Raw genomic sequence first — 11,775 nt, 5'->3', positions numbered from 1 at the left:
AAGGGAAATCCATCTGGACTAAGAGCTCCTTCAGCATATGAGCCAAATATAGGTTGATGTTAATTTTATCTTGGAAACCAAATAATTTTTTGTAATAATCCACAGCAATATTCATGATACCTTCAGGGTCGGTTACAGTACATGTGTTTCCTTCAAGCGCCATGATCTGCTTCTTTCTCCCCTTTTGATTAGCTACATCTTTGAAGTAGCCAGCATTTAAGTCTCCTTCTAGGATGTCTCTCTCCCTAGATCTCTGTCTGGCCTTGATTTATTCTTCCCTCCAGATTTCCTCCAGGTCCCCTGCAATTTTTTTATTCTTTTGTTAGTATTAGGAGAGGGGGTTGGATTCAGAAAAAATATCTAGACAATTATACTCAGCCACTGGGGCTTGTTTTTTCCTGTTCCGCTCTGCCTCATAGTTGGCTATCCAACCTTTAATGGCTTTTCTGGAATTTCAAATCTTGAACTGCCAAACATCTATTGCCTTTTTAAAAGGGCATTTAGCAATCCAAGCTTTAATCACAACATCTCTAAACCCATCTACTTCCAAGCACCACTTTTCAAATCTAAAATGCTTTTCTTTGGGAATGGAGAAAGCACAGGTATTAATTACTAAAGGAGTGTGGTCACTCCCTAATCTAGGTAGGGCTTTAAGGTGCACACCAGGGAAAGCAGAAGCCCAGTCAGTGGTCATGAATACTCTATCTATAGTAGTCGTCACTAAATTGTCCTGGTTATTGCCCCAGGTATACTTTCTCCCATTTATCTTGAGCTCTAAGAGACCAAATCTATTGATCCAGTCATTGAAGAGGTCAGCCCAGTGTTGATTAATAACACCAGTGCTTTTATCACTAGCCTCTCTAATAAGATTGAAATCACCACCCACCAGGGTGGGTCCTGTCCAGCCAGTCAGCAAGATGTGGAGTTCATTAATGAAATCCATTTTAAACTGGTCATAGGCAAAGCCATACACAGAAACAAGTCTCCAAATGGAGAGATCCTGTTTGTTTTTAAGTAAGCAGAAAATACTGAAATTATGCAAATCACACTGGACTAAGTCAAATAGATCCACTTTACAACCAATTAAAATCCCTCCCGTGGTGTTAATTGCAGGGAGCCATTTCCATTGGAAATTAGATCTAGGATCAATTGCTTCAAGTTGAAGAAGAGTACATTCTTCTTTCTTGGTCTCAGAAATACAAATAAAATCAGGACTATTGGCTCTAATGAGCTCTTTAAATTTGTCAACTTTAATGGGGCCATTTAGCCCTCTAATATTCCAAAAAATACCTATCATTTAATAATAAAATCAATTTCCTTCTCCCTCTACAGGAGTTAGATTTCCTATTAACCTCAATCCAGGGGGAGTCTGATTGAGGGAGCACATTTATATGTGTCTCCTCCTATGGCTCAACATTCATCCCAGGATTGGTATTAGTAACATTAAATTCCTCACCGGTAATATCAATACTAGGAGGTAAAAATGTATCAGGATTTTCAGAATTAAATTTAGTAAGTCTATCTAACTCAATTTGCTTAATAGTGCAAATGTTATCTCTGATATTATCTCTGCTAGTCCCCAAGTTAATACCTGAGCACTCTGCAGTTTTAATTAAGAGAGAATCATCTAAGCAAGCAAAAGAGTTATGGGTACCTTTTCTTATAGTAGGTTTTTCTAGGTTCTTAATTTGCTTCAACTCCTGAGCTTTTTGAAGAGCTGGCCTGCTATCATTCCTGTTCCTGGCGCTAGCCCTAGAGGCCGCTACAGGGCTCCACTTCTGCTGAGTACTAGTGTACTTCTAGAAAACAGGTTTGTCAGCGGCAGCTTCAAATTGGTCAAGGAGAGGGGTGCCCATGGAATCATTGTGGGTCTTCCTTACTGCCTCTAGGTAGCTTTTGTTCATAGGTGCACCCATAAACTTGGAGGAGGCTAGATTTTCTTCATTGCCTCTGGGAGCAGGTGTAGAGCACTTTTGCATAGTCCTGGCTCCATTGGATCCAGTAGAATGATGCTTATCTTGGGTCTTGGGGTTGCTATTACCAGTATCCATGTCTTCTCCTAGCAAGTCATCACCACTGGAATCAAACTCTTCTTCAGTGTGCTTGTTCTGAGAGGGATTGTTGTCATCAGGGCCTGGAGGATTATCTGACTCATGTCCACTAACAACCTCAGACTCCACAGTAAACTGCAGTAAATATAACTCATGGTGTATCTCCACCATCCTGTCTCTTGGGATCTTAGTAGAGTCTCTCACAGCTACCTGGATTCTCACCCTCTCATAGAAGCTCCTGAAGATAGTGTGCCAATCCACATTAACAAGGACACCAAGCATACTAGATATTTGAGAGATAATGCTCCAGGATATCCACTTAGGAGGCAGTCCTTCAATCACAATCCAAGTTTCATCCACAGTGTCAAAGGCTGGCATTTCACCACTCCAGTCACTAAAAGATATAGTCACTCCTTCTTTCTTCAGGTTGACAGATGGGTATTCTACCAAATCTTTGATCTTCCTGTTAGGGGGAAACCTGACAATGAATTTTTTTCTCGTCATATCTTCTGATCTGCCAAGGCCAGTTAGTTTTCCATATATCAGAAAAACAAATACCCAGCTCTTTCTCAGTAATCTCTCCTTTTTCTATTAAAACAAGTCCAACATTCCCAAAATTCAGCCACTCACGGTCTTCCTTGCCACCAGTTTCAGTATGAAAGAAGCCTAGTCCATTGTTGGCACTCCCCTAGTACATGGCAGCAGGGTAGGGTTTGTACCAGGTGGGACATGCATCCATGTGATGGCCAGGGGTCTTGCAAATGAAACATAGCTTTGGGGTGGGACACATTCCCAGAAAGTGGCCTGGGAGACCACAATTGTAGCAAATCGCCCCAATGAACTTAGGATCCACATTAAAGGAGGAGGATTCATCACTAGCAGTAGTAGCAGTTGCATGCTTGTTCCTTTGGTTCTTCTTTTTCTTGTTCTTGCTGGAATCCTGGTGGCTATTCTGCACACTTCCTCCAGTAGATGACCCACTTCCTCCAAACTGGACCTGCTGCATCTGAGGGTTGAATTGCTGAGGGAAAACCTGAGTAGGGGGCAAATATTGTAAGGGGAACTGCTGCTGGTTCACTCATTATGGCATCTGTTGTATCTGCTGCATCTGGGGATTCCAGCCTCCCTGATATCCATACACATGCCCTCCTGCTCGCATCATAGCTTGAGCAGAACCAACTGGAAACAAGGGGCTTGGTGTAGATCGACATCGGCGGCGCGGCTTGAGGTGCCTGAGGAACAAGGGGGGGGGGGCGGAGCAGTCCCATCCTGCCCCGACGGAGTGGGAGCAAGAGGACGACCATTGCGGCCCCTTCCCGAACCATATCTCCCACCTCGGTTGCTAGCATCTCTTCCTCCTCCAGCCATCTTGACAATGGAAGCAAAAGGAATCTTGCCCGATTTCCTAGCCCAGAAGTCTCGAGAGAAGGAGAAGAATTTTGGAGCAGGCAGACGATCTGATTTACCGACTGGGTGGCAATCCGCTTCAGTGAAATCTCGTGAACTGAATTTGTCCTTCCTAACCCACACCAGGTTAGATCTGTTGAAGCTGCTAGGGGTTGGCCGAACCCTAACTTCTCCCCGACCCTGGCCCTCCTGGTGCGGATCCGGAAGGGAAGGCGCCTTTTGAAGAGGCGCCACCACTCCACCCGCTGGAGGTCTGGTGACGGGGCAAGCGGGGTTCGCTGATAGCTTCTCGTTGACCTGAAGGGCCCTCCTGGCAGTGACTCTTCGACCCGCGCTCCTCCTCACCGGTGAACAGAACAGCATCAACAGCGGCGAAGCTCGCCTACACCTGGCTCTTCCGCACATCGCAGGTGAGCCTGGAGGCATGAATGCTTGAGCTCCAGCAGAGCTCAATCTCGAATTGACGCCGGCGGCCAGGACGGGATGTTTTGCAGCGGCGCACCCGATGGTACCAGCCCCAGCAAGCCCTCCCATCTCAGCGCCCTGCGAGGATCTTCTGATTTCGCCTCCGCCTTCGCCCACTGCACGAACGCGGTCGACGTGGAGTCCGGGTAGCAGGCATCCTCAGCCTCTCCGCCGCCATAGCCTCGTCGTAGATCCGCTTCGCTAGGGCCCTCTGTTCTCCCTCTGCTCTCGAACGGCAGGCTTCTGCATACCTTGTTGCCGCGGCTCGCGTATCTGGATCTCTCGCCGCCGCCGCCGCCGCCTGATCCACCGCCTTCAATTCCTGAATCCGTCGGATCCACGCCGCAGCAGCGGCGCGAATCCTTGTCGCCCGTTCCACCCACCACCGATTCCCCGTCGCCATGAGTATCGCCTGCGGGAGCGGTGAAATCAGTCTCACCAACTCCCCGCGGGTTTCCTGGACTTGGGAAGGGCGAATGGGGGAAGGGGGAAGGGGAGGTGGAGCGCCCGCGGCCGCCAGATCCAGCCTTCTCCGTCGTGGAGGCATGTCGCGAGGTCGGCACGGCTAAATCTGCGGTGGGGGCAATGGCGAGCGGGAGGCGTGGAGTCGCCATGGTTGCGGAGCAGGGAGCGGGGAGCGAGAGGCGAGAGTAAAAATCTGCCGAACATTGACAGATTTTTCGATAGCATGCAAAGTTTTGTCACCTAATGTCATTCGTGAAAAACGTGAGAAAAGACAAAATCAATGCCGAGCTCACATTTTGAGCATCGATTTTGTTCTACTGTTCATCAAAGCTCACGTGAGCCCGAAATCAGAACACCCGCGTCCGGGCCGGCTAGCTAGTTGCTGTACGCATGACAAAACCGTGGGAGGCGGCGACAGGAGCGATCGACGCCGCGACAGCGCGAATGCCAGGTTGCCAACGTCAACTCTGTCGATCGATGGAGGCTCTGCACATACCTGCATGCCCTGGACTGGATGCATGCAGCACGCATGCATACAGGAGTATATACAGTGCGAAATATTCGATTCCGGCTGATGGAGTGCTCCGGACCGTACGTCCTAGCTACAGTTGGCCCCGCAGTATTTTCCGCGCGAGATCTCTGCGCCAGATCCGACCCCCTGACGACCGTGCCGTGTCCACGGTAATAATACTGTGCAGTGCATGCTGTCTCCGTGTCTCAGGGTGGCTAGCTGGATACGATCGATGGCTGTCACTCGGTTGGATCGAGTTCGAGCTTGCATTTCGATAATACTGTAGATGATACGCCGATGGATCCCGACAGCGCGGCCCACACCTCCAGCAGCAGCAGGTATATGATGATCAAGTGATCGATCCATGGACCCGAATCCGAATCTTCTCTTCCCGCGGCACACGCAGATTGCTCGACAGCCTAATCTGCCTAATTGTCTTTCTCTTCTCGGGCTTGTCTCTCTTCTCTGCTTCTACTATATCAATCAACGTTGGATTTTGTTGGTGATATTACTACGTGAAAACCAAGTTTCAGTGAAAACCAATGAAAACCACATGAAAATGATGCCTTGACATTTCAAAATTATCTCAAAATATATATATATGAGATGTTAAGAGCGTGATATTCTATTAGCATGTGAAATTCCCAAACCAAAATATTACCATTTACGAGGTACAAAATAACAAAATCAACATTGAATAGTGCCGAACAATAAATGACACTACTCACTGTCGAATTTGTTTTTCCATGGCTCGTAAATGATAATGTGTTTGAATTTGAAAATTTGTATGAAAATAGAACGTCTCCCTCTTAACATGCTGTATTTTCTTTAGATATTTTTTTTAACTTTTAAACGTGGTTTTCATGCAGTTTTCTTTGAAACTTGGTTTCCATGTATGTATATAGGATATTCTCTCTAATACTAGTTGCTGCTCTCCAAGGACTGATTGGCGGGGCCACTTGGCATATGTGGTGATCGATGTTAACTCAGATTCAAGAACCGACATGGACTTGGCCTGTTTGTGGATTTTGCTTTCGGAGTTTCTTGTTTATTTAATCCGTTGCTATACCGTATAGCATTCGACATGTCTGGGCTTATTGCGATAGTTTAATGAGATTTGCTTTGGTACACTCACCTTGAAAGGTTTGTAGTTCCGTTATGCAGATCAAAGGCTGAGATTAAAACTTGCCTCTTTTATAACCACACAACAGGTGTGGTCAGCTATTCCAAACTGAAATGGTTGGGCTTACCATCTAAAATAACATGACTCCCTCCGTTCCATAACAAGCATTATGGAATGGGGGAGTAGTGTTTTGTCAAAAATACAAAAATGGTGCTCTCTCAGACAAAAAGTGTTATCACTGCTCGCCGATCTTCTTTGATCAAGCATTGAAGCAAATTAGAATTGGCGACACAACTTAATTGAAGAAAAAAGTGTTACGGGCTATCCATTTGTTTGACCATTTTGGCTTTTGGGAACAACTCGATGAATTTAGTAGATCCTTTTAGGAGGTAAACTTTACTCTCGTGAGATCAGGGGGTAAGCGAATAAGGTAGCACACAAAGAGATAAGGTTGATGGTGTTTTATTTCACCATATTCCCCCCTTTTGCAAGCTCTGTTTCCTTGTATTAACATTTGTTAATCAATATGTACTCCCTTCATTTCATATTTCTTGTCGTGGTTTTACTTTAAAATTTAAATTAAAACATGGAATTTGAAACTAAAACCACAACAAAATATATGGAATGGAGGGAGTACTATTTAAATAGTGTGGTACGGTTTTAAAAAAGATGGCAGAACAACATACGAAAAATGCCTCCTATTTAAGAGTATTTGTACTCCCTTCGTCCCATAATTTAAGATGCTATTGCATCTCACATATTAGATATAATAGCATCTTATATTATGGGACAGAGGGAGTCCTATTTTAACAATACATTTCTATTGGCAATAGAATACCAACTTCCTCACACATCAGTTTGCTCGGAAAGAATGTCTTAGATAGTTGGGATAAAGTAGTTTGTGTTTTTTAGGGGAGAAATACTAATTTATGGGTTTTTTAGAATCCAAATACTAATTTATGTAGCAGTTGTTCTTTAGAATTTGTTTCTTGAGAGTCATCAGATTTTTTAGCTTTTTTTTTAGACAAATCAGATTTTTTTTAGCTGATGTGTGGTGCAAAGGGAGAGAGAATCCCTAAAAATGAAGGCCCAAAAGAATAAGACGGCCCATGAGAATCGAATCTAGGCCTGCAGCCGGAGTCGCCGCATCTGAAAATCTAGGCATGCATCTCGCCGCCGACTACCCCAACCGCGGCGGTGGCCGCCTCGGCCTAGGGCCATTCGCGGCTGCCGTGCTCCGCACCGATAACCGTCGCCGTGCGATTGCAGGCGGCGCGGTCCTCGCCTCGGCGCTGCTTCTCGTGGCCACACCACGCCTCCGCCACTCGCCGGCGCTCCACCTCTTCGCCGACATGCGCAACCTCCTCGGCGTGCCCAACACCCTCAACGTGCTCACCGCCTACCCGCTTCTCCTTGCTGGAGTACCAGGACTTATCCTTTGCCTCTTCGGCAGCGGATGCTTCGGCATAAGGTGAGCCATGCCCTTTCTCTTGCTCGCACGCCAGCTGTTTGGTGAAATGTCTAGCTTAAAGAACTAAAGAAGTGAATACATTTTATTTTTTCTTCACATGATATGCACCATTTGGAGGGTTTTGCTGTACTTGTTTCTAAAGAATGCGACGAATAATCAAATTGTCAAATTAGCAGTAACAGACCTTGAACAATATTATGAAGGAGGCACATCTTATCAATTATGCTTGAGAACCTTACAAGAGAGTTCTTAGTGTGTATACCTAGCAAGTAAGAACACATTATTAATGGATGCTGCGTGATCTAAATGACAGTATTGCTGAAAGGGATGGCCATGAACATGATTCACCATGGCCCCGATGAGGCTCCAGCTCCACTTATTGAGAATATGTGATGATGCTCTAATCAATGGGAATATTTCTTATCCAGTGGGAATTGAAATGTTTTGCTGTTATATGGGAAATTTACCATGTTTTCCTTCCTATTGCTAGATTTCTTGATGAAATGCATGAGCTTTGGGAATCCGCAGTCTTGCAACAGAGTAGAATAAATCAGTCAGTGGGATTTGAATGTGGGTGGTAGGCTAAACTGTTCAGTTAAGATGTGTGTGATATTCCTGTTTGCAGAAACCTGTTATTTAGTGCACAACTATTGTCCTGTGGCTTGCTGCCTAAACAATTTTGCTATCATTGTTAAAAGAACAGGCCGGAGTGAAATGATAGTGTGCTCCTTTCATTGTGTTAAGTTTCACAGAAGAAAAATTTGTAGCTGAGATTTGGCACTTCAAATAAAATTGTCTTCTTGTGTTCTGCTGAATATGTCAAATGAATTATACTGGTGTTTAATAAAACCTATGTTACTTTGTGGAAATTATGTAGCTTAAGGTGGGAGGCCTTGGGATGGTTCCTCTTCTATGCAGGGAATGTAGGGGCAGCATTTGGCTCAGCTTACTATCACCTCAAGCCAGATGATGACCGGTTAATTTGGGACAGGTTGCCGGTATTCTAAACATTTCTTCTTTCTGCCATCCTCCCCTCTGCAGTTTCCTAATTATTAGTTGGTCTTTTTGGTGTACTTAGGGAGTTTTTTGTTATTTTAACTTCTGATTTACATAGTTTGGACTCTGATGGTAAATTACTCTGTTAAAAATGCAGTTTGCCTACTTACATTTTAAATCCAAGCATTCACCATAGGCGAAAAATATCTGTATCTGGGTTTCCATGTGATTTTGATATGAAATATTATTGTGCTATGTATCTGATCTGAATATTCTTTTGCTGCATAAATCAATGTGATCAATGAGTTTTGACAAAGCTTTTGTTGAGACGAATGTTTACTGGATGCTCTCACAATGCAGATGATGATGTCGGCCTCCTCGCTTTTGTCGATATTGGTAATTGAAAGAGTTGATGAGAGGGCTGGATTATCTTGTTTGATCTCGCTCTTGTCTCTTTTATTGGTGAGCAGTGTGTGTGAAAGGTATGGACAAGTGCGCAGTTGTTGAGCTTCTTTATTCTAATATCGATGTCAAATAAATTCTGAAAATGTGTTATATGTAATGTGTTGTTCTGGCTTGTCTGGCTGCAGGATTCTTGATGATATGCGCCTGTGGGTAGTTTTAAACCTGGTTCCTTGTGTTGCAATTCCTGCACTGCTATTCTTGTTCCCGCCAAAGTATACACACTCAAGATTTTGGTTTCTTGCTACAGGTAAGGTAACAGCGAATTGATCTAATACATCTGAACTTGTTAACCTTAAAAAAAACTCTTATTTAATTGGTATCTCGGTGCAGGCTTTTACCTTCTGGCAAGATTTGAAGGCCTTGCCGACAGAAAGGTTTACAGTGTGAATAGATACTTCATTAGCGGCCATTCCTTGGAGCACCTTTGTTTCGCCATGGTTACATTGATACTTATTGTGATGCTATCCTTCAGAAATATTAAGATCACCAGGTACCAATCAACCGATGTTCGTCACATTTAGATTCTCTGAAGAGCTGCTTTCTTGAATCACTCTGGTCAGTTTGATTTGGTACTTCGTTAGGGTCTGTTACTCGTAAAGGTGGTTGGTCCTCTCCAAAGTAGATAGTAAAATGCTAGTAGTTGCTTAGTACCGATTGCCTCTGTAGTTCATTGCGCTTGACAAATCGTATGCACAAAACACAAGCTACAAGCTTTAGATTAATCTACCATTCTGTCTTCTTGACAGGGACTCGTGACTACAACTCCACCATTGCTTGTTTGTAATACATGGCAAATTTCCTCTCAGAATTTGTATGTTCGGAAGAGCCCCTCCAGACTCCGGAAGCACCTGAAGAAACGTAAATTGTTGATCTATGTATCCTATTTTCCCACTACCTGGGTGATTGGCGCCCTCCATCCCTAAGTGGCATAGATAAGTCCTGTGAGATTATTTCAAGTGTGTTCATGTGTGAGTTGTTTTTGTTTGGAGCTTGTTAACATTGGAGGACTACACTGCAATTTATACAGATCTCAGCTGTAACAAAACCATAGATTTGTTGCTCACCATAGCTTGCATCCGCTGATTGTTTGAGGTTTGTTCAGTTGATTTTCCTCGAGAAAAAAAGGATTGTTCAGTAGGACTGTACAAGTGTACATTTGTAGTGGGCTACTGGGTAACAACAACAAATCTTTGCTCTAGCTCCAGCAGCTGGAGCAGTATGCGGAGATGTTCTTTCTGCAGAGTCCATGTCACTTCGGTATGGTTTGATTCTAGCCCAGTCTGTTCAGTGTAACAAGCTTGTCACCAATTCCGACAATGTTGAGGTTATTGAGACAATGATCTGGAGGCACATCTTTGGCAGTACTCCCTCTGGTCCTTTTTACTCTGCACATTGGATTTGCCGAAAGTCAAACTTTGCTAAGTTTGACCAAATTTATATTAGAAATTATTAGCATCTATAATATCTCATAAATATGATATGAAAATATATTCCAAGATGAATCCGATGATATTGGTGTTGTTATGTGAATGTTTATAATTTTTTATATAAACTTGGTCAAAGTTGGATAAAATTAATTTCGGACAAACCTAATATGCAGAGTAAAAAGTACCAGAGGGAGTACTACCTGCAGCAATCTTCGACGACTGCTATCATCTCGCTTGTGAATCCCACAAACTTTTTTTTGAACATTATTATATACTCCCTTTGTTCATAAATATAAGATGTTTCGGAAATTTCAATATGGACTACATACGAACTAAAATGAGTGAACAAACACAGAAAACATGTTTATGTACATCTGATTCAAAAAAAGGTTAGAACATCTTATATTTGTGAACAGAGGGAGTAGAAGCTAATTCTACTGCGCATCAATTGGCTACAAGTCTGAATTGGCTAGAATGCGTCCTGATCATGGTGCAACAACTTCTTAGATGCCCTATGCACCTGGATGAAGGAAGTAGTTGGTTTAACAGGCTCCGGGTGAACTGATCCCTCTTATTAATCAAAGACGTTTGGCAGTTTAATTTGAACAACCAAAACGTCTTATATTTTGCAATAGAGGGTGTAACTTATCACAAGCTAATAAAAGGGGCGATGATGATAAAAAAAAAATCTTACCAAGTGGGCGTTATGCTACGCTGGCTGGTAGGACCCATTTGCCAGATGCACCGTCTCCTCCGAACAACCGCTTCTCGTGGATGCATCCGGCAGCGCCACCGCCTCCTCTCCGCCGTCGCTGGCGGCGACCAACCGATCCGCGACCTCCCGCCGACCACCTGCGCGGTCCCATGGAACCGCCTCCTCTGCGCCCACATCTGCCGCTCCCGTCCAGACCTTGCGCTCGCGCTCTACCGCCGCATGCGCGCGCTCTGCCCCGCGCTCCCTAACACCTACACGCTCCCCCTCGCCCTCCGCGCGGCGACCTCCCCACGAATCGCGTCCGCCATCCACGCACACGCCCTCCACCTTAGCTTGCATGCCCACCCGGACGTCGCCGGCCAGCTCCTCGCCGCCTACGCCAGGCACGGCCGCCCCGACGAGGCCCGCCACGTGTTCGACGCAATGCCGTCCAAGAGGACCACCATGTCCTGGAACACGCTCATCTCCGCTTATTCGGTCTGCTGCGACCCCGACAGTGCAATGGCCACGTTCGGGCGCATGGCCGCCGCCGCTGACGAGGCGCTCCCCGACGCCGTGACGTGGACGACGCTGCTCTCGGCGCACGCGAGGTGCGGCAAGCACCCGGTGGTTCTTGAACTGTTCGGAGACATGCACCGCAGCGGATGTGAAGGGAATGCCGAGTCCGTGGCCGTGGCGC

The 11,775-nt window shown here is 45.2% G+C and overlaps 1 protein-coding gene across 2 annotated transcripts; it reads left to right on the top strand.

Moving 5' to 3' along the window:
- The first annotated feature begins 7,090 nt into the window (after positions 1-7,090).
- Positions 7,091-10,194, top strand: LOC123060579 (uncharacterized). Of its 2 annotated transcripts, none has more exons than XR_006428033.1 (6): positions 7,091-7,493; positions 8,371-8,491; positions 8,850-8,971; positions 9,080-9,206; positions 9,285-9,444; positions 9,701-10,194. XR_006428033.1 is itself a non-coding variant. In XM_044483348.1 (6 exons), exons 1-6 carry the CDS (start codon positions 7,132-7,134, stop codon positions 9,708-9,710), a joined length of 897 nt encoding a protein of 298 aa, XP_044339283.1. In that variant the 5' UTR covers positions 7,091-7,131; the 3' UTR covers positions 9,711-10,194. The 2 variants fall into 2 exon arrangements, 1 of the variants encoding a protein (XP_044339283.1); XM_044483348.1 differs by having other exon boundaries at positions 9,080-9,201.
- The last annotated feature ends 1,581 nt before the right edge of the window (positions 10,195-11,775 follow it).

Source organism: Triticum aestivum, chromosome 3A (genome assembly GCF_018294505.1).
Source record: "Triticum aestivum cultivar Chinese Spring chromosome 3A, IWGSC CS RefSeq v2.1, whole genome shotgun sequence".
Lineage (NCBI taxonomy): Eukaryota > Viridiplantae > Streptophyta > Magnoliopsida > Poales > Poaceae > Triticum > Triticum aestivum.
This window is presented reverse-complemented; position numbering and strand designations above follow the sequence as displayed.